The sequence below is a fragment of the Oryzias latipes genome, chromosome 4, assembly GCF_053564925.1.
Source record: "Oryzias latipes strain Hd-rR chromosome 4, Olatipes_Hd-rR_3.1".
Classification (NCBI taxonomy): Eukaryota; Metazoa; Chordata; class Actinopteri; order Beloniformes; family Adrianichthyidae; genus Oryzias; species Oryzias latipes.
In genome coordinates this window covers 26,890,440-26,912,454 of record NC_136240.1, presented here as the reverse complement: position 1 = coordinate 26,912,454, position 22,015 = coordinate 26,890,440, and the positions used below count along the sequence as shown (strand labels likewise).

Sequence of the window (22,015 nt, the reverse complement as noted above, 5' to 3'; positions counted from 1 at the left end):
TGCGTGCATGTGGTCAATGATTTGTGAGGTGAATGAAATGAATAAAAGGGAATCAGTTATAGAACACAGCAATGAATGACCTTTGTGTGCCGGGTTCTGGCACATCTACAATGGCGAGTCTTGCAGCCTGTCAATTTGTATAAATGAATAGGTGATAGTCCCAGAAAAAGCACACGAAGAGATGTTAAGCGCTTTCTCTGTTATTGAAGAAGTATTAATAAAGACCCGCCGTCATCGCGCCGAATAAACTCCCTGCAGGTGGCAGTGAAACCTGTTGTGAGGTTAAGACAGCCCTGGTGAAAACATGGAGGGTCAGTCAAATCAAATAAATGATTTTGTTTAGGAGTAAGAAGTTGTGAAAATAAGGAATGTAGCACGCACTCCTGAAGTTGTGTGATTACGTAAAGCACCTACACACACCGCCTGTGTCGACTCATGTTTAAGCGGCCACTTTCAATGAAAAGTCTATGTAAACGGATGTCAACCTGAATTCTGGGCTTCTGCATCTAGAACTTTCGCGTTCAGCTGACACTAAACACATTTTTAAATCCAGCAACGTATAAATCAGGCGGTTTCTTCGTGCCCTGGAAGTTCAACCAGTTCAAGGTCATCAACCTTTTCATGACCATGACTGTTAGATCATGGTAACCAGTGACGTGCATAATGACAGGTGAGGCTGTGCCTCACCTGTCATTATGGGAAAGAAAAGAGAAAAAATAAATTCAATTATTATATTTAATCATTAATTTGTGCTTTTCAGTCATTTTCCATTTAAATGTACCATTTGTGGGTGTTTTTTCTTTTCAAAATCGCTGAATTTCCTCATTTGCCGTTCAGATACTAAGTGACGTGCGATGAGGCACCAGCCCGCTGAGCCTCACCTTGGATTGCGCAATACCTATGCAGTCAGACGGTACTGCTGTCGCTCTGTATGTCGGTTCAATGACTTGTACTATATGAGCTGAGTTTGCATAATTTAGCAGATGTATATGATGTACGGTGTTTGTTTTTATAAATAACTGTATGTGAGGGACGTATTTCTTGTGCTGAGCGCTAAACGCCGGCAAAAAAGCTGCTCTTGTTAAAATAAAATATGTCCAACACAAGAGGCCCTCAGCTCTCATCTGTTTGCCTAGCTGTTGGACAGGACAAGTTAAAAAAAAAAAAAAAAAAAAAGCTGCTGGGTGAGGCCAGACGTTCTTGTGCCTCATGTTAGGGGGCGCCGGTGAGCCCTGAGATTATGACGCTAAAAAACAATAGAATAAGTGATAGCAAGCGGCAAGTCATTTTGTTCAGAAGGAGCGGCGTATGGACTTTATTTACAAGTAAAGGTAAGATGATAATAACGTTTGTGCTTTTTTCTGTGCTGCAGTTTGTATATGAAAAAAAAAACACGTTGAAATGATATTTTAAACAAAACACGTTAACTGTTGTCAATTAAATGGTGAATAAGTTACTCAGTATGGTTCATGTTTGTAAATCTGACTGATGACGTCAGTGCCTCACCAGCCATTAACCTCACCGCACGTCACTGATGGTAACATAGCTGAACGTTGACCAATCAGGGATACGGATTTGGTTTTGTGGATTTGGTAGTGTTTTCTGTGTAGCGTCCTTTTCACAACACAGAAGTACCAACCATTGTAAACAGGATCATGAAGGAGAAATTAATATTTGCCTATTTCTGCTGCTAGTAAACAATAAAAAAATCCCTCCCCTGCACTCCCTGCTTGTCCAGTGTGAATACCACTGGTTGAATGCATGTTCATAATCCAGCATATTGCGTGTTGTTGCATGCGCCACATGTGTGTATGTACCTTGAAGCCTTAGTCACAACTGCCCTTACTGGTGGATATGGGCAAAAAATGGGCAAACCTGGATGAAACCCAAATAAAATATGGTCGTAGAGCACTTGGTGAGCCCGTAGAGCCAAAATGTTCATGGAAATGTTCTGTGGGGTTGCTGCGAGTGAATGGTCATAGTGGACAGGTGAGACAGAGGCACGTCGGACAGATTTTACATTTGATCAACCCTCAAAACCCTGCACACAGAGCCCGTAAGTTTTCAAGTGATAAGTGTGACCCTTCAAACTCTTTGCAGGCAGTATGTAAGAAATTATTAAATTAGACAGAGTGTAGCTTGTGTGGGCATCCTATGAGTGTTCAAGGCCCACTTGGGTATCTCTACCTCATGCATGCAGTCTATAAGAGTCCACTACTTGCCCCTTACTAATGACTAGAGCAGGGATGGGCAACTCCATGCCTCAAGGGCTGGTGTGTCTGCATGATTTAAAGATATCCAAGCCCTACTCATGACTGACTACCTGGTACAGGTGTCATCTAATTAAGACATGAAAAGGATTTGTTGAAAAACATGCAGGAATGCAGCCCTCGAAGCCTGGACTTGCCCATCCATAGGCTGCACCAGTGCTTCTCAAATACTGGGGCAATGCGATGCCAGGGGGGGCGCGCAGTAGTGGCGGTTTTATGCACAGGTAATACGGGCAATTGTAGGGGGCGCAAATTTAACGGGGGGGGGGGGGGGGGGTGTGACAGCGGCTCAGTGCCTGGAAAATAATCTGGTCCACTATTGGTTTCCCATTATCTGTTCCATCACAGAGTTTGTAACAGCCTGAAACTGTGAATTACCGTCCCTGCAGCTGCACGTTCCCGTCTCCTGTCACACGCGGCTGCGTGTGTGAGAATGAAAGGGTACGGGTAGTGGGCTCAGGCTGCCAGGTGAAACGGGGCATGTGGAGCACTGCAAGCGCTGCCTGGATTTCGCAACACCAGGATCATGGCGTGCCTTTAGATGACTCAGCTCATGCCAATAATGTCATTCTTTATGAACTATTGTAGACATTTTTATGATGTGTCTTTATTTTCCATAAATGTATTCTTTGTCTGCCTGTGGTTTAGTTGGTGTCAGTATTTGACATAAAGACAGCAGGTAATGCAGGAAAACAGCTGCACTGTATGAGATCAGAAATAAACAATCCATCACTTAGAAAAAAAAAAAAAAAAAATCAATGTTTTTTACCCGTTTCTTCAGACTAAAAATGTTAAATATATTGGTGCTGCTGTGTTAATGTTTAAGATCAATTTACATTGAATATTATTTATTAATTGAATTATTTTTCTCAGGATCAAATGGTTCAGTTGGTCAAAATGTTTCTAGTTTAAATAAGGACTGACAGATTGTTTTATTTCAGGCACTTTAAGCTTCTTTTCTGTTTTAGACTATAACAGGGTTTCTGTGTGGCTAATTAAGTGTTATATTTGTTGAAAGTGTATTTATATTGCTTTTTTCTTTTGTTATTGTTAGAAAATACAATTTTAGGTAGAGTTACACAATTTTTATTGATACTAACCTGTGGTATGGGGGGGGGGGAGGGATTAGGGGGCCTGGCAAAAAATAATTGAGAAGCACTGGGCCACAGTGTGGCATTAGGGCAATCTGCAACAGCATCATCTGGACATCATAAGTGCATGCGTATTATATTTACTGTAGGAATACTCCACGATACCACACACATGACAATTGCACATTCCATTTTCATGACGTCCCTTAAGGTGACCGTACAAGCCTCAAAACATACTTGTTCTCTTCTTAAGATCTGTCCGACCCTCCACGTGCCCCTACAACCCAAAAACCCATGCATTTGGTGCATATGACTAACGTTTTTCTGGACTTAAACGAATGTGGGATTATGGTTTCCCCAAATTGCCGAGTGGAGCCACCAGAACACTAAAAAATATGTTATTGAGCGCAGGAGTCTTCGACACCGAAAGCTGAGACAGGCACTTTAACAAACACAGAAGTCTTCATAAATAGAAATATACTGTTAAAATAGATGGAAACAATAAACACCCGAAAACACCACAGCACATAGAATGAAGGGTCAATCATGGCAGAGCCTACACACAACCTTCCCAGCTAAGAGTCCTGCTGTCAGTTGGCCCCACCCACATCGTACGGGAGCAGCGACTGATGTCCTCTTGTCGTCCGGTGCAGATGGAACTGGGGGACGGCTGGGTGCACGAGACGAGGTCCACAGCCAAGTACAGGAGCACAGACAAGCCAACCAGAATTTGGAAGCACTCTCGCTCCCCTGCAGTGGGAAAAAGGGACAAAATCACAATAAGAAATGAATTTTGACATTTTTCAGTAAAATTAAAGGAATAGTTTAAAACAAAACAACCCGCTATTTTTATGTTCTCAAAAGTGACCTAAATAACGGAATACAGAGCAGGAAAAGACCACTCTCCTGGACTCTGCCATGTAACCCCTTAAATTTCATGCAGATTTAGCATGAAGTGGTTTTTAATTAACCTCTGGCCCTTCTGACCCTCAGGCAGCCTTTTAAGTACATGAAGGAGGCATGGAAAATGATGTTAAAACACTGGATAATTGGTCAACTTCAATTAGCGTCTCTTTATTTTGCAGACTAAATTTCTAAAGTCTGTCCCCAAGACTGAAAAAAAATAAAAGAGCATATATTTTCCGTTTCCGTATTTAGTATAACACCCAACATTATTTGCAACACATAAAAAACAGACTCATAGTGCTAAAACAAACATTACTGTGACTACACTAACTCTCAATGTTGTTTGTAACGTAAAAAAAAGTCTAAATGTTATTGTTCAAGGGTCATTTTGGTCAGAGGATTTTTAGGAGTTTTGTAATCAGCCTTCCAACAACATTCACTTTGTGGAAGTAACTTTAGATTTTCTTTTAATCAAACATGAAAATGCAAACAGATAGTTCCATCTTCAGCCATAATGGGAAGACATGGCCTGGGACACACGCTCTTACCTTGTCCCTCGTTCCTCCTCTTTTGGGGTTCTTCCCTATGTTGTCGTAGTGACACGTGACACTGTTAATCGCCTGCACAGGGTTGTTTTGAAAGAAGAAAGCTCCAACCACAGACAACATCCCACTGAAGGGCAGCAGAATTTATCTGAGGGTTTCCAGCCAGACAGTCAACTACAAGGCTGTTTGTCTGTGTACTACAAACATGAAAAAGTATGTATTATATTTTATATGGCCTCTCATAGACAGCCTGTCTGTGGACTGTTGTCTCTATAAAAAAAAAAGTTCTTCTTTTCAGAACCCCCCTCGAAAAAAAATGGTTTAATAGTTAAAATAAAAAACAAAATTAAGTCCAGGAATATCTATATTTTCTTGGGAAAAGTAATGATGTATGGATGACGTCCCTTTCATTTCACAGAAGCGCCAACCGTTTGAAAATTGATCATGAACGAAAAATAAATAATTGTGGTTTGAGCTTGAACGGAATCATATGACACCAAGTTTAATATATCGGAATAGAGCTGTGAAAGAAAAAAGCCTTTAGCAAAATTCATCAGATTTTCACCGCTTCAAAATTTCGCACCAAGCCATGTCTGCCACCTGCAGGTGGTGGACATTAGCTAGTAAACAGTGGAAAGAGAAGAAGAAGCCCCTCCCTTTGTCCAGTGTGAACACCAAGGCCTAAGTGGGCGTTCAACAACTGTGTTTAGCAAGTTCTTAAACGCACATTACCTTTACGAGATTTTTTCTTGTAAATTTACGATTGTAAATCTCTTAATATACTTTTTTTTTATTGCTCTAAAACTCGATTGTATGAATGTGAATTCAAGCATGAAATAGTTTTTCTTGTTTTTGCATTCATTTGATTTAAATCTAATTGAAGGTCTATATTGATCTTCTCACAAACAAGAAGAGAGACAAAACTTAGTCCATATTGACACGCCCCTTCCCTTTCCAAAGTAAAATTGAATCATTAAAAAAAGAAAAACTTAAACAAAATTTGGAATATATTTGTCATTTACGTGAGTCCCTTTTTATTTTCTAGTTTTACTAGTATGGTGTTTGAAAATGCCCGCGAGGCTTTCTTTAAAAGAATTATTGAAAAAAACAAAAACAAATAGGAGGTCGGTGGCTATTTAGGAAAGGCTTTGATAAAATTGCCATATTTTTGTGTTCATTAGTGGTCACTATTATTGATGTATTTTGATTTTAAAATGCATTAATTATTTTGATTTTAATTTATATATACATTTGAATAGGGAAATTACATCGTTTCACCTCTGCGTTTAGATTTATACATGTTGCTTTTTTTTTTTGTTCAGGCAAATCTCTGGTCGTAAATCCAGACAATCCTGTTAGGGTCCTTGACGTGGCATTCATAAACAATCATGGCAGACTCTTCAGGAGTTTCTGTAAATTTTGGTCAGAATTTCGGGTTTTTACCGAACTTTATTACACATTCTCTCCCTCGCTGGCTTCTTTAATGTGTGAGGATCCAAAATGAGCAGCTGGGCGGGATTCTCCGATGAGGAGCTGCGGAGGATGCAGCAGAAAGGTAGCGGTATTAATACGGCGAAGGCAGAGCCGGTTCTTCCTGAACTCCATTCACCAAACCGGCATTCATTTCATTCCCAGACTCGGCCAAAGCCGCAGCAGCCGGCCCCGCTCGGAAGACGCCTTCCTCCAGCCGGAGTCGACAGCAGCTGCAACGTGAGAGGCTCCTGCAACTGTCCGTTCAGAAGAGCACTCAGGCTGGAACCGCTGCCCTTCCGGCGGAGCAGAAGCTCCAACAGCCGCCTCCAAAAGAGGAGGTTCAGCCCGCCGCCGGGTCAGGACCTTCTGCTGCTGCTGCTCCTGCCGTCAGACCGGACGGTCCGAATAAAGCCGCTGCAATCCAACCTCATGATGAGAACCATCACGTGACTGCAGAGGAGGAGACCCCAGCAGTCAAAGAGCTGGAGCAACAGGAGGCAGAAGTGTTAGTACGACTTTTTGTTCCTGCACCAACATGACAACTTTTTTTGTTGCAGCCACAACTCGGAGACATATTTCTAATGAACTACTGTTGCAGAAACTATGTCCTAAAAAACGACACGATTTTGGCTAAAAACAGCATAATCACAATTAAAAGACCACTGGGAACACTTTTACAGTAGATCAAAAGATGATCGGAGTGGGACTTTACATGTTGCAGATCAGGGGCTTTGGTAAATGCACTAACCGCCAACACGAATGTGAGTTTACCAAAATAAAAGCTGAAATCTGATGATAAAGAATTCCTGGAGGAACTCCTAAGATTTCTGGCACAGATCAACATCTTTTACATAAAGTCTTTTCACACTGATCAGCTTGATCACACTTTCATGAAAAATTTGTGGACAATTCTATAGCAAAGGGCAAAAAATATTACGGGTTTTTGTATAATTATTGTCACTCTTTACAGTTTAAAAAAAAATCTAAACAAACCGTTTAGAAAATATTCACGTTTTTTCTGTTTGACGCTTCCTCAGATGTTTTGGAAAATGAGGATGCAGGGAAATTGCTCTTACGGTGGATCGTTGAGATTGATTTTATCTTGTATAGTGATTCAGCTCTTCTCCTGTGTTGATTGCAGTTTCTGACACGTTTTTTGTGTCTTTTTCTAGACGAGAAAAGACGCGCCTGGAGCAACTGCAGCAGGATCAAAAGCTCATCGAAGAGAAGAACAAACGTAAAAAAGCTCTGCTGGCAAAAACTATTGCTGAGAAGTGAGCAACGTTTATTTCACTTAAACATTTTAGTGTCAAACAAAACAAAAAAGATTTGCCATGATCTGAAGCAAACTTGCGCTTGTTCGCCATCTACTGCAGATCCAAACAGACTCAAGCTGAGGCCGTGAAGCTAAAGAGGATTCAGAAGGAGCTGCAGGCGCTCGACGACATGGTGTCCAATGACATCGGCATCCTCAGGGGGAAGATCGAGCAAGCCAGCTGGGACTACAGCTCTGCCAGGTACCTACAACCCACCTGAGGTCCTAAAGGACACTTCTGCTGCCCTCAAACCTTCACATTCCCGATTCAGGGCATCACATACATTAGGGATGTCTCCATCAGATTAATTGGGCCCCGACCTGATTCCAAGTCATTGGATTTTGAGTATCTGCCGATACCGAATCCCAATCAGATACTTGTATGAAACATTTAATAAATACACCAATTTAATAAACGGATTCAGGTTGTCCCACATTTTTATTTTATTAAAGCTCTTCTATCATTGAACACTAAAACAGAGCACTTCTGTAAAGTAACCAATCAAGTACAAAATAGTCCAACTATCAACTAGAAACAAATATTTAACTATAAAAAATAGGTGATAATTGTCATGTGTAAAAGTGTGGTGACTGTAGTTTTAGTAACATTTTTTTATCAAATGTGATTCATTTCTGTTAAAAATGTATGAAGATTTTCTTTTTTTAAATCGTTTTTGACACTTAAATATGATGATAATGATTAGCCATGGCGTCATTTTTTAGTTTTGATTGTTTTTGAGACATTATTGATTTTTTTTTTTATCACTTTTTCTGGAGCTTGTGGATGGTCCCTTGGGAGTCGTCTCTGTTTAATTCTCAGTTCTTTTGTTGTTTGCGTTAAGACAAACCAATAGAAAACACTTGCTGTCAGTTTTTAACATTTATTAAGAATTTTTGAGCCCGGAAATCGGAATCTGGGAATATCTCGCTAACTTAACTAAACCTTTTTTTGTGCGCCTCCTGCTCAAACCAGTTCCGTATTCTGCTGCACCTTTCAGCAGTAAAAGGTTTTGATCCTTTCATGATACGCAAACGTTTAGAAGAGTATTTATTTTTATTAAGAAGCCTGAAATATATAGCACTGATTAATATAATAATAATAATAAATACCAGATCACTTATTTGTATACAACAACCGATTGTGCTGATTTCTGAAGAGTTTTTCTGCGGCTGTAACGGGCAAAAAAAAGGCAAAAACAACCTTAAGGCCCGTACACACCGGGACGAATATTCGCCAGGCGTTATTCGCCAGCGTTTTTCGACACGTTTTTTGTGTTCACACCCAGGCGATTTTCGCTGACGAGCCGAGCAAACATGCAATTTCATTCCCTGATATTAGATGGCGCTTAATGTAAACAGAAATACTCCTGTACACAAGGTGGCGCTGCGCAACTTTACGCTTCTTAAAGTCGCTTTTCACTCAGAAGAAGAGAGCAAGTATTTACGCGCTTGTCAGAATAATACAAAGAAAACATGAATATTTCAAGCACCAGTAGCTCCAACTGGTGCTTGGTTCGGGAATATTTTAGAATGTCCGTGATTATTTCTTCGCGGCAGTGTAGACGCTACTTGGCGTCTATCTTCTTCGCTGGTATGTGTGCTCAGCAAGGCAGTTTTGTGTTTGAGCGCCCCCAAGTTGTGTTTTACTGTAACTTCAGAAGCTCCAGACACGTGTGCAAAAGTGCCATTCTCATTGGTCGAATAGATTTCGACGCAACGCGTCAAAAAAAAAAACGAACCCGAGGCGTTTTTTTTTTTGACGCTTTGACGCGTGGCGTTTTTTCGCGTTGGTGTGCACACTCTCATTGGTACCCTTTGTTTAGTCACGAGGCGTTAAACGTCGGCGAAAATCGCCGGCGGAATTCGTCCCGGTGTGAACGGGCCTTTAGTGTCCAAAGAACCGTCGAGAGCTTAACAACCAGAAGATCTGCATGTTAGTGTCTTCAATCAATCACGCCGCGTGTTTCTTTGCCGTTTCGTCTCAGGAAGCGTTTCGAAAAGGCCGAGGCCGAGTACGTTTCAGCCAAACTGGACCTGCACAGGAAGACAGAGGTGAAGGAGCAGCTGACGGAGCACCTGTGTGCCATCATCCAGCAGAACGAGCTGCGCAAAGCCCACAAGCTGGAGGAGCTGATGCAGCAGCTGCAGCTGCAGGCCACCGAGGAGGAGGTGGAGGAGGAGGAAGAGGAGGGGAGGAGGAATGGAGAGGAAGCACTGGGAAAAGCCAAAGAGGGAAGCGACTCCTCTGAGAAGCAGAAGCCGAAGGAACAGGAATCAAAAGACTCAAAGGAGCAGACTGAGAAGGAGGCGGCATCCGAGCAGGAGTTCAGACCACAGGAGAACTGTGTTCCCGCTGAAGCTGTGGACTCCTGACGCTCACAGAGATTACCATTCCACTGCTATGATTCCAGGATCTTCCTTTTTATTTAGATCTATTTTTTTAGAACAAACCTCTACTTTACAAAAATATTTTTCAAACACAGCAAGTTGGACAGCAAAAATAAACCAACGTAGATGTGGAAAAAAGATGGATTTGGAGATTTAATCCAGGTTGGGAGCCTTTGAAGTCATCGATCTTCCACTCAAACCTGCAAACCTGAACTTTGGTTTCTGCTGCTCGCTCAAACATGCTTTCCTCCATTTTTCTGTTATTATTCTAAGATGGGACACACCTCCAGAAGTGTCGTGGAGTTCAGTATTTTTTCTTTTTCTTGTAATCAGTCATTTTCCGGTCAAGACTTTAAAATCCATCCAGAAGAGCTACTTAAGCTACGTTTACATCATCCTCTGCGTCGCACGTTCAAGCGACCACTTTCAAAAGAAAGGTCTATGTAAATGCACGTTTTGGGCTTCCGTGTTAAAAGCTCCAGCGTTCAGGTGTCACTATGCAAGTTTGTACGACCGTTTTCAGGCTCTACGTACGAAACTTTGACCAATCAGGGAATCAGATGTAGTAGTGATGTATGGATGCCGTCCCTTTTAATTCACAGAAGTGCCAACCGCGTGAGAATTATCATGGAGGAGAAATAAATAATTGCGGTTTGAGCTTGAATTGAATGACATCAAGTTATTTAATACATCGGAATAGGGCTGTGAAAGAAAAAGTCTTTAGCGAGATTCATCAGATTTTCAGCGTTACGACATTTCCCACCAAGCCTGTTCCACCGTAGGTGGCGGACATGAGCTAGTAAACAGTGGAAAAAGAAGAAGAAGCCCCTCCCTGCTTGTCCAGTGTGAACACCATGGCCTAAATGGGCGTTCAACAACTGTCTTTAGCGAGTTCTTGAAGGGGCATTGCATGCCTTTTGTGGCCATAGCTAAATATCTGCCGAACTAACTTTATTTACAGAAAACTGGGAAGACACTAGTTAAAGAAAGACCCAAAGTTTAGGCATAAATGTGAACACTAGCAGCTTTTTTCCTGTCACTTTTTGACCAGTTTCCATGTTTTGGAGTCATGTTTAAAAACTGACTCAAGAAAATTGGGATTTAACATGATCTTTTGGGCACAATGAAGCTCAAAACTGGATTTCTAGTATTTCTTATTTTAAATAGTTATAAATTAATGAGCAGATTAAAAAATGCTGTTTTAAAAAAAGATGTTATTTTTCACTTAGAAAATACGCTGGGGGAGTCACAAGCTTCCTGCTGTAAGCTCTCAGCAGCAAGTAAGGGAAATGGGGGCGGGCCTTGCGCCACACCAAAAGCCCCCCCCACAACTCGGAGGTAAATTTGTACTGAGCTACTCCTGCTCTGCAGAACTTATGTCCTAGAAAATAACAGTTTTTTTTTAAATTTTGGCACCACTGGGAACGCTTTGAAAATAAATAGATGATCGGAGTGGGACTTTAAAGTCAATTATTTTTTGTTACAGGCTTTAAAAATCCAGAATTCAGCTCCTGAGGCAGATCTAAACGAGGTTTTGCACCAAGTTACAGGTTCATCTGTGCAGCTCCTGTGAAGCTGGACTCATTGGTCACAAACTCCCCTCCTCCTGAGCCGTTGGGCTGCAGACGAACATCAGACCAGCATCATCCAAAAGCATTGACTGTGTGACATAACACACAGAAAAGGACTTACTATCTAGCTCCAACAACATGAAGTTAATTCAGTCGCCCTTATTGGAGATACGAACATCCCCATGTTCGAACCAGAAATCATCAGTAAGCAGTGATTGGTCTGAGTCAATGTTTCTATGGCAACCCTTCTCGCCAATCAGGCGTGAGCCAGTCGGAAGGCCACACCCCTTACCTCATGAAAGTGGGCTGCATGAACTCTATCAATCAAATGTTTTGAATGTTTTCCATAAGACCACATACTTCTATTGAGGCGTCTGATTGGTCGGTATATAACTTACAATAAAGAAAAAAATCGTGAAAAAAAATTAGGATTAGTAAGAACATGTTAAAAAATGGTTTCTGAGCAAGGATGGTTATTCTGAAAAATAGAACAGCTGAATAGCTGTTTATTGGGATTTCTGCTTTTTAGGATCGGCAGGTACTTCCTGTTTGGAGCACCAGGGGTAGGGGCCACTCAGTCCAGGTCTCATACACAGTCAATGTTGCGGGCTCTTCATCACATGGGATGTGAAGGGAGAAGAGGATGCGTTCGCAGCATCCATGGGTTTTTGTCGCGAGTCCTCTGCTGGGTTTGAGCTGCAGACTCGCCTTCTCCGGCTGTGTAGTGGAACAAGCTGTCAGAAATAATAAATGACAGTAGGTCGGAACCGTTCCAGCAGAGTCTGACCTATTAGTTTGTATTTGAATGGGGTAAATATTTATGGTGAACTGCAGTGAGATATTTTGCTAAAATAAACTGTAAAACGAGTCTGTGAGTGTTTTTGTGCTCGTGCAAGAGTGAAGTTTGTGGCCCTTGGAGGAATTTACACGCCGGCCGCTCTGCATCTCCCACAGCACCCCCCCCCCCCCACACACACACACACACACACACACACACACACCAATCCCTTTTAACAGTGCAGTAAGTGTGTTGCAGTAAAGCGCTTTGAGATTTTTACAGCGCTCCGGTCACATCTGGCCGTCTGAAGGAGAAGCCGTAAAAGCAGATTCTTTAATTAGTTGGGAGGCAGAAGCTCTGAGCGGGTCAGCGGCCGGCGTCCCATCCATCCATCCCCCGCAGAACCAGGGAGGTCAGCGTTTGATGTTCTCCAGTCCGCACCACTGATCCCACCACGTCACCTCAAGCTTGCTTTAACCTCCTGACTACCAGTCTATTTGTTTTTAATCCAGCAAAAACTACAACTCCCAGAGCTCCACCCCTTTCACGTTTGTGATCATTAGAAAGCCCCACATGGGGAGGAATTCATTTAGTCGTATGCAGTGGTTGGGAGAGATTCAGGTCTACAGAGGACACGTTTGCATTTCTGGTAGTCAGAAGGTTTGTCACTCATTTGTCAGAAGTGGGCAGCCTCCCATTTCATGCCAATGTTTGATTTTGTTTGGTACATTTTTAAAAATATAATAGAAAAAATCAGTCAAAAATTTCTTACCATTTATTTCCCCCTGAAGTTCAGAAAAAAACTTCAAAAGAAAAGCAGATTTGACAAAATGTATCCCTACTGATTTATACGCGCGAATTTTGAGATGATTAGATGTTATATGTTTGGATTCAGTTGAAGACAGAGTCCCCATCGTGCTCCTCTCTCAGTTGGATTAAGTTACACTGATGTTTATCATTTGGTTGGGTTACCACATTTTTTTTTTTTGAATGGTTAAAAGTAACTTGGTGATTTTTCATTTGCAGCTACTATTTGTATGGGTTTGTGGAGAAATTTGTTGGAGGTTTTTGAATAAAGGGACATTTTTCATTTAGTGGTAGGAGGATCATATTGGGCGAACAAAATGCCTTTTTTGTTTGGTGTCCAGGCTTTTCCAAAAGACCAACCTAAGTTTGTTGGAAGCAGTAAAAAAACAAACTCTGTCCAAATTCCCACCCTAACCTCTAACTACTAAAAGACTATATAGTGCAGGACTATCTGTGCCCTGGATTTTAAAAGCAATTCGGACACCATGCTCACTACTTTTTTTATTTTTAACCCTTGTGCTATCCTAGGCACTTTAACATTGGGAGTTGGGTCATCTAGACCCACTAGACAGTGCTCTGAACCTTTTTTCTTCAATGATTTAAGATCTTCACTGGTGTCCATGGATTAAATGAAATCCTCTTCACCTTTATCCACCTTTGTCATGGTAGGGAGAACATGTCAATGTAAGGGTGGGGTCATAGGATAGCACGAGGGTTAAATGGCGAATATGATGTCATCAATTTCACAAAGTAAAAATCTCATTGATATGAGCATTTTGCAACAATCATTTATTAAAAAATACATTTTTTGGCCAACATTGTTCAGACTCAATGCATTGCGGTATTTCGCACCAATACATGAGCATATTAGCATTTTTTTGGTGCAAAATTTAGCCTTTTTTGCACACGAATCAGAATGTCGTGTCTGAAAATCTTGATGATACTGAAATGCTAATATGTGTATACAAAATGCTAATTTGCGGACAAAATACCAATTAATAAATTGCGTCCACATAGTGCTAAATTTGTGTGAGCAAAATGCTCATTTGTGCAGAGAAAATACCAATTTAATAATAGGTATGTGCACATCATACTAGTTTATGCACACATAATACCAATTTGATAGTAAATTGTGGTCACAAAATTCTCATTTCTGCCCACAAAATGCTGTTTGTGGCCATAAATGACTAAATTGAGGGAACAATCCTTTTAGATTGTCATCTCCAGAGCGCCACAGATTCGAGCTTCCTCCTTCAGGGTTTTGTTGTGCAGAGATCCTGCTCACTTTAATGTAAAAGTACAGCTAGAGCCCAACAGAAAGGCCAATTGATGTGGAAACAAATCTTCAAAATAATGCAGCAACTCTGTTAAAAAATGTATACTTTTATATTGTAAAAATTACACTCAGCCGCAAAGCATTGTAGGGAGAAAGATTAAAAAATTCTACAAAGAAAACAGGAATTTATTCCAAGCAGCAAAGCATTATGGGAATCCTGATCTATTGTATCGGAAAAAAATAAATAAATGAAATGGGTTTATCCTGTCAACTATAAAAAATATGTTTTAGTAGTAAACAAACCCCATTTTTTTACATTGAGGAAGGAAAGCTAGTTTGAAGGGAGCATGCGCAGATATCCGAATAATTTCAGTCAATTAAAATGACTTCACTGCCTTTCAGATACAAATTATTTCCTTTATTCTATGTGTCCAATTGTTTTCGTTTATTTGAATACAGTTAACTGGGATTTTGTAAATTACTGTGGGCGTTTTCTTTATTTATTTACCTTAGTTGTTCCAATGAAGCCGTTGGTTTTCCTGTTTCCTGTAGTGTGCAGTTCAATAAAAAAAAGGAGGAAACACGTGTGCGCAGACTTTTGAGAGGCTTTATAAAATAAAGTGTGATTTATGTGGCGCTGGCGTCCCTCGACAGGTCGAAAAAGACTGTGAAACCTGAGAGCCAAAGAAGGAAGAAAAAAAAGAGGAAAGTCAAGTTCTGAGGGAATCTGAACTCTCCTTCAGATGATCAACCCCATGAAGAAAAGGCGCTAAAAGTCTAATCCAAATTGGGTTTAAAAAATAAAACTTTCAGAATCTGTTTCTATCCGTAAATGTGTTTTTTTTAAGTCTTATTTTAAGGGAAAAAAAATATTATATTACGTTAATTTTAAGTTATTTTTCTTTAAAGAACACTTAAAAGTTCCATAAAATACATTTTAGACATGTTCATAAACAAATAATCTATATAAAGAGCACGACAACCTGGTAAAAATAAATAGGCTATAACTACAGAAATATTTGTCAAAAAAGAAACAAGACAGAAAACAAAATATGTGTTAAACACAAAAATATAAATGAGTTGTTGAACTTATTTCACTTTGAAGATCAAAATAACAACAGTGAAAATATTTTTGCTAAACAATTTTTTATCAATACTGACGCAAAAAGGTAACCAAAGCTCATATTTAAAGAAAATAGCTTAATGATATATATATACTAACAAATGTGTGATGTTTTACGGTGAATATATTTCAACAAACTAACAATTTGTAAAAAACAAAACAAAAAACATAAAAAACATAAACCAGACACGCGCGTCCTTATATCTTTTTAAATATCTTTTCACTGCGTTAGTTATTTTTGCTTTTTTAATTTTTGATTGATCACTTTCCGTTTTAACGATTTGCTTTCATTGAAATGAACCTTTAGTGTGAAGTCTGAAGGCCTCGTTTTTGCTCATTTTCTGCGCAGAGAATTTCATGACAGCACCGCAATCAACAAACTGCGCGCGGGAGTGCGTGCGCGCGCGTCTGCAGCCGCTGTAATCAGGCGGGAGCGTGTCTGCGGCCCCTGATTCCTGCACAGGATGCAAAGAGTCAACAAGGAGGGCATTTACTCCCAATTAGGGAAATGAAACAGGACGGAGGGGGGGGGGGGAATGCGGGGGGGGGGGGGGGGGGGGGGTCGCCGGACAGCAGTGGAAGAGGCGGCAGGGTGGCGGCGCAGCCCCCGCCCCCTCCGCCTCCTCCTTTCCTAAAATCAAGGTGCGCATTAAATCATAGCGGCTTTTATTTTTGTGACTGAAGAGAAAGCAAAATAAAATATTGGCATGGGACTTATGTTTGAGTGAAAAAACCTATAGGCTGTGAAAAAAAAGAATTTAATCAAAATTTAGATTTTTTTTTAATGATCAAAGGTTAAAAGGTTTATGAGGCTCTGAACCAAACAGTTAACAGACCCCCGCCCCCCAAGACCACCTTGAGGTCAGAACATTCTTACCAACTTGTAAATTTCCGTTACATAAAAAGAAAGAATGAAAAAAAAACAAGCCATACAAGTCTTGTAGTTTTTAAGTAGGTGACTGAAGAATAGGCTCTATTTATTTTCTGAAGAAGCATTTCCAGGTGGAAAAAAGACAATATTCATAACTTTGATCAATTGTTTTGTTCCACTGGAGCTTAGAATGAAAATGATATAAAAAAAATCATATTTGTGCTGCAATCATTATTCATTTTGAAAGGAACTTTTGTAAATTTTACTGGTTGGTTTCACCTTTTAAAGGATTTTTTAAAGGATCTTAACAGTAAGACTTCAGAAAAATGATGAGGATGAAAATGATAATGATAGAAAATGATAGAAAAGGCCATGCTTGACTCAACTCTCCTAAATTTTAATTAAAGTAAATCTGCTACAGCAGGAGGATCTCATTTGAGACATGGAGAGTTTTGTTTTTTTAAAGGAAGGTTAATTACCTGCTGTGTAAAGTAAAAAATATGAACATTGTAATAATTCTATTATTATAAATTTAAAAGCCGTATTTTATAAATAAACATCTTAATGGCTGTACAAAAACCAATAAATTAAGTGTATTTTTGTATATAATAAAGTGGGGCTCTGTAGGTTTTGGTCAGTAAGAAAGTGAACCAAAAGGTTGCTGACCCCTGTTAAAAAGGTATTTAAAAAAAAATATTTAAGTTTGATTTCAAGTTAAAAAGAGCTGAATTTACATTATTCAGGAAAAATCTGAGCTTGTCCTGCTTTGTTGCTCAGGCTTTTCACAATAAAATACTAGATTTTTTTTCAGGAAAATCCTCTGAAAATTTAAATTGAATGACAACAACAAAAGATAAAAAAACTTTTTTTTTTCTAATAAATTGATCCCTTAAACCTCCGTGACAAAAACAGACCTTCTTCACCCAAACAGGTTCAAGTTTGACCAGTTTGATTAGCACAGGTCTCAAACTGCAGGCCTCAAGGGTTGGTATCTATATGTGGTACAACTAAGGCTACGTTCACACTGCAGGCTGAAACGACCCAATTCCGAATTTTTTGCCCCTAAGCGGCCCAATTCCGATCTTTTCATGACAGTCTGAATGACACAGATCCGATCTTTTCAAATGCGACCCAGGCCCCGTGGGTTTGCCGGCCTGATTCCGAATTGTAGCCGATCTTTTCAATTGCGACCGCCGTCTGACCGGCCAGGCGACTTGATTCCGAACTGTACGTCATCGACACGCAACAAACGTCATCATTTTGCGTTGAAGTAGGCGGGAACGAGAACGTAAACATCAACCATGGTGGACGATGCTGCTGAGATCAGTCAGTAGAAGGGAAGGGAGGTCACTGATTGGATTAATATTTGGGCTGATCGCTCTTTTCAGGCCAAACTCCAGGGCTCTGATCGCAACTGGGCGGTTTTTGAAAAAAATTCCAGATAAATGGCAGAGCGTGGTGTTGAACCTTTACCGCGATAACTTTTTTTTCTTTCTCCCCTTTGACCGTGCTCAGAAGCGCGGGGGACCCAGGCAATCCCCCTCCTCCTCCCTGTTCTGATCCTTAGATTCTCCAGAACGGGTTAATAAAGAGTCCATAGCATTTATTTTGGGGGAAACCTTCTTTTATTACCGTCCTCCGTAACACACAACATGAATGCGCGCCCACACTGCCCCCCCCCCTATTCTCTATCGCGGCACGCGCTTGCACACACGCGGGCGCGCGGCCCCAGCACATACACATTCCTCTTCCACTACAGTGGGTACAGACGATCCCGACTCCAATGCCTTCTTAAAATGAGAAGATTGTAATTGGGCTGCTCCTTTGTGAAAATAAATTTAATATTACAAAAAGAGCTCCGCTTTTGACAACACTGTTGTTGACATCCATTGTTAACGTTGGCTCCGCAAACGAGTGACGTCGTTCACCGTTGAGTATTCTTCTGGCTTCTGCGCATGCGGGTCTCGTTTGGGTCGTGTCACGGTCACACTGGAGATCACAAAAGTTCGGATTTACTTGGAAATGTGAACGGTCTAGCAAACAATTCGGATTTTTTCAAAAAATCCGAATTGAGCATTAAGCCCTGCAGTGTGAACGTAGCCTAAGCTGCCACTGAAGCTCCTCATTGGCTAAACACACCTGATCCAGGTAATCAGCAGCAGATAATGCCAGCCTTCGAGGCCTGGAGGCTGACACCCCAGCTACAAACTGTGTTTGTTCCAGGTTTTGCTTTGTGGAGACGTGTGACGTCCTTCATTGTCGGCAAACTGGATTACTTGTCTTTGCTCAACTTTTGGACTAAACTAAGTATTTTGATCCAAATTCCTCACTGAAGTTCACGCTCACCCTACAAGAACCTGTTTAACTTCATTTGAGCCTCTTACCCAGGGCCGGAGCCACGAGGGGACGAAGGGGCAGCAGCCCCAACCCCCAGCAAAATGCGTTTCCCCCTCCTGATATTTGTGAGTCAATATTGACAACGATTTTTTTTTAAATCGCACCTTTGCTGAAAGAGCCGCTGTTTTGATATTAATAACAATCATACAACTGTTTAAAAAGCGTAGTTTTGATCCTTTCATTTGTATGCTGTTCGACTTCCACCCCCCTCCCGCCCCATACAAAGCATTCTAGCTCCTCCACTGCTTTCACCTGGCATTAGTTTTTATATATTTTAGGTTTCCTTTCTCCAGTGGGGGTAGCGTAGACCCAACTGAGAGGCAGCAACCTTTGTGTTCAATTACTCTATTTTTCAGCAAAAACCTCATCTCCTACTTGTTTTGGGAGCTGAAGAGTGGCTCTGCTCGACATTTTCCTTGCAGATGTTTGGACCTTTCCTCCGACCGCAGACTAACTTTAGCGGGTCACTTTCTCTTGTAGCTCTGAACAAAGAATCACGAATCCTGGAGGGGGAATTGAGTGGAGAGTAGAGGCTTTTTTATTTTATTTTTTACTTTTTCTCTTCTTTTTTTCCAATTTGGCCTTAGCTGGCACCGCAATGGACTTGTAGGCAGGAAAAGGGAATCTGGGGGGAGAACTAATGATGAAAAAGTCTACTCTTTCGCTGCGCCTTCATTAAATACATGGAAAAGACGGAGAGAGGCACATCTGGATTCAATCTGCGTCTCTTTGATGGCATCAAGTGTTCTTTTCCCAGATTGAGGGCGAGCTGGAACCTACGGGATGCCGATGGCAGCTCCGAGCCTGGACTCCCCTCCTGCCATCTGAAGACGTGACCCCCCCCCTCCCCCTCCCCCACGGCATCACCTCCTCCCCCTCAGAGTGGGAGTCAGGACTGGGGCGCGTCCCCTGACAGCCAGGGGCGCGGGACCCCTGAATATTCAGAGAAAGGCTTCAGCTGTATGACACCAAGCATTTTTCCTCATGAAGCTCCTCAAGCTTTGAAAGTTATGACTGAGTATTTTCTGAACGAGTCATGCAGATTTATTTTGGGGTATTTAGGGCATTTTGATGAAACCCCCTTTGAGACAACTAACTTGACAAGCAAACATCCACGCATTTAGGCTGACGCGCCGATGCGGTTGAATTGAAATTAAATGTAAACATTTACGGTACAAAACAATACAATGTAAATAAACAAAAAACGTGGGGTTGTCTGGAAAAATTTCGTTCTATTCGTTTTTTCCTGTACTGAAGTTTTGCTGCCATCAGACAAAGAGATGTTTTTGGTTCAGAAATACGTTTTTTTTGCTCTTTTTTCATGCCGGCCACATGTGGGGACATCCTGGACAAGTCGCCAGTCTGTTGCAGAGCCACATCACACCCATACAGACTCACATTCACACATAGGGACAATTTAGAGTAAGCAATTAACCTATGAAGCGTGTTTTTGGATGGTGGGAGGAAGCCGGAGACCCTGGAAAAACCCACACATGCAAAAGTGACAAATAGGAAAAGAAGAATTCAATGGATTTAAAAGTTTAAACTAATATTATGATCTACCTTTTAAGATTAAATGTCCTTTTTTTGTTAAATACATTTCTCCAACTGTGCGACTTACTGTAAGTGTGGCTTTTTATTCTTTATTAAGCTTTTTTTTGTTTCTGCGATTTATACTCCAGAGCAACTTCTAGTTGGAAAAATACAGTAAATACAAATATTCCACACCTGTAAGGTGAAAACTCAGAGATGCAGCAGGTTAAGACCAAAACTTTAACTCTACTGCAGTTTATTACAGCATTTCTCTAAAGTTTTTTATATTAAGCTTAGATGAAATTTCAGAGTAAATTTCCTTTTTTTAAACTTTATAGGTGTCCACTTATGAAGGTTTATGGAAAAGTCTGGGATTTTTCTTTTGTTTAACAGCTTTTTGGATGACCTATTTCAGTGTTTGTTTTCAAAGCTTCTCTAAACGGCATTTCCTACATGGAACATCTCAATTTGTGGTTGCTGATCCGATTTCTCAATCGATTTTGGTTCATGTTAAACCATCCGATTCACTGACCTAAATTCAATAGATCTTTACCCAAAACGTCAACCAGTGTGACTCAGAGATAAATACCTGGAAACTGCAGGTGCAGGTGAAGTTTTCCAGATTCCTTGTAAGATAATCAATGAAATATGTGTACAAACAAGTAAACAAGAATGAATGGTAAATCCATTCACGTTTTAGTTTGATAAAGCTCAGTCCACTGTTGTTTTTCCACATCAAAGACAAATTATTAGAACATTCTAGCACACTATACCACATGTCTTTGCTAAATTCAAAGTGCTTTCACACTGGAATGATGGATTGATCATTTTTTGCTGCATCACGTGTGTGTGTTGTCTGCTGTGATGCACTTGGTTGTAAAATAAATCAATGGTCCCTCAATCCAAATGATATTTTCCAATATTGATATAATTTATTTCAGTTTGAGACGATTTTATAACGATACAGGTCGATTTGAATAACAACTTGCCTCAGACAGATCGATCTGGTAGGATCATAGGATCATAAATCATGACAGCAGTTTGATATTTCTATCAGCTAAACTCTTTTGTTTGTTTGTTTTAGTTTTTATGTTTTCTTTCCAATTCCAAGAGCTTCTTTTGGTGTGACAATCTGACTGTTTGTGGAACTCTTTCGTTCTTCCTCATGAGTGCTCATAAACAGCTTTTTTTTCTGATTGGATAGCTGTCACCTTATAGGGAAGCAGAATGACCTAAATTAAACAGTTAAATATAAGAGTTTTATGACTACTAATCCACTCCGAAAGAATCAGAAAGAGTCACTTGATGGTGTCCTTAGTCTTCCAGAGGAAAGATGTCTTTAAGTGGAGCCAGAGAATGAAAGAAAACCAAAGTTTTACTGTGTTTTTGTAACGCTGAATAAAACCTGTGTTCTTTGGGAGAGGACTGCTGGGAACATCTGTCTTTGAGGTTTGATGCCTCTTTCAGCTCCAAAAAGCGTTTCACTATTTAAAAAAAACTTCTCGAGCTTGGAGGAAGTTTCACATCTGCCAGAACATTTATTTGTTTTTTCTTTTAAACTTCACTTCTACTCTCAGGATAAATGTATTTTTTCATCTGTTGTGTTTTGACGCCCCTGGATGCCACGTAATTACGGCACTGCTGTTAAAGACGATGTTGAAATAAGCGTGT

General features: G+C 40.6%; 1 protein-coding gene across 2 annotated transcripts in view; it reads left to right on the top strand.

Moving 5' to 3' along the window:
- Positions 1-12,427, top strand: part of gorab (golgin, rab6-interacting) — an 86,222-nt gene extending 73,795 nt beyond the window's left edge. Inside the window, exons 1-6 of one of the 2 annotated variants that reach the window (XM_023954415.2) lie at positions 1,313-1,331; positions 6,305-6,367; positions 6,448-6,790; positions 7,458-7,559; positions 7,662-7,802; positions 9,586-12,427. In XM_023954415.2, coding sequence (XP_023810183.1) covers positions 6,313-6,367; positions 6,448-6,790; positions 7,458-7,559; positions 7,662-7,802; positions 9,586-9,973 — 1,029 coding nt within the window. In that variant the 5' untranslated portion in view covers positions 1,313-1,331; positions 6,305-6,312 and the 3' untranslated portion in view covers positions 9,974-12,427. Of the gene's footprint in view, positions 1-1,312; positions 1,332-6,304; positions 6,368-6,447; positions 6,791-7,457; positions 7,560-7,661; positions 7,803-9,585 lie in introns of those variants that run through there. The other variant, XM_078946195.1, reaches the window with a different exon arrangement.
- The last annotated feature ends 9,588 nt before the right edge of the window (positions 12,428-22,015 follow it).